This window comes from Wasmannia auropunctata, unplaced genomic scaffold (genome assembly GCF_000956235.1).
Source record: "Wasmannia auropunctata unplaced genomic scaffold, wasmannia.A_1.0 LD283580.1, whole genome shotgun sequence".
Classification (NCBI taxonomy): Eukaryota; Metazoa; Arthropoda; class Insecta; order Hymenoptera; family Formicidae; genus Wasmannia; species Wasmannia auropunctata.
The window spans coordinates 13,333-13,808 of NW_012079310.1; the positions used below are offsets into that span (position 1 = coordinate 13,333).

At 53.8% G+C, this 476-nt stretch overlaps 1 protein-coding gene across 1 annotated transcript; it reads left to right on the forward strand.

Annotated features, from left to right (window-relative positions):
* Positions 1–11: 11 nt before the first annotated feature.
* LOC105461581 (postacrosomal sheath WW domain-binding protein-like) lies at positions 12–336 on the forward strand (the record flags this gene model as incomplete). Its single annotated transcript, XM_011708083.1, has 1 exon — positions 12–336. A coding segment is annotated over exon 1 (325 nt), but the record flags the coding sequence as incomplete, so codon positions are not given.
* Between the last annotated feature and the right edge of the window lie 140 nt (positions 337–476).

The window sequence follows — 476 nt, forward strand, 5'->3', positions numbered from 1 at the left end:
CGCTGGGATATATGCAAACGCCATCGCCGCCGCCGGGATATGTGGCACCATATATCCCATCGCCGTCGCCGCCGGGATATATTACAACACCACCGCCAGGATACGTTCCAGCGCCATCGCCACCGGGATTTATTCCGGCGGGATACGTTCCACCGGCGGGATACGTCCCGTCGACGGGATACGTTCCACCGGCGGGATACGTCCCGTCGGCGGGATACGTCCCGTCGACGGGATACGTTCCACCGGCGGGATACGTTCCGTCGGCGGGATACGTTCCACCGGCGGGATACGTTTCGTCGGCGGGATACGTCCCGTCGGCGGGATACGTCCCGTACGGTAAAATGTAAAAGATAAAATAAAAAGTATTATACACTGGTCCAAAAAATTAAAGGATTACCTGTTCTAGCCTCCAAAAATAGGCAAAATTCAAGAGAGTGTAACTTCGTCAAAAATGATCGTATCGAGATGATCAAAAA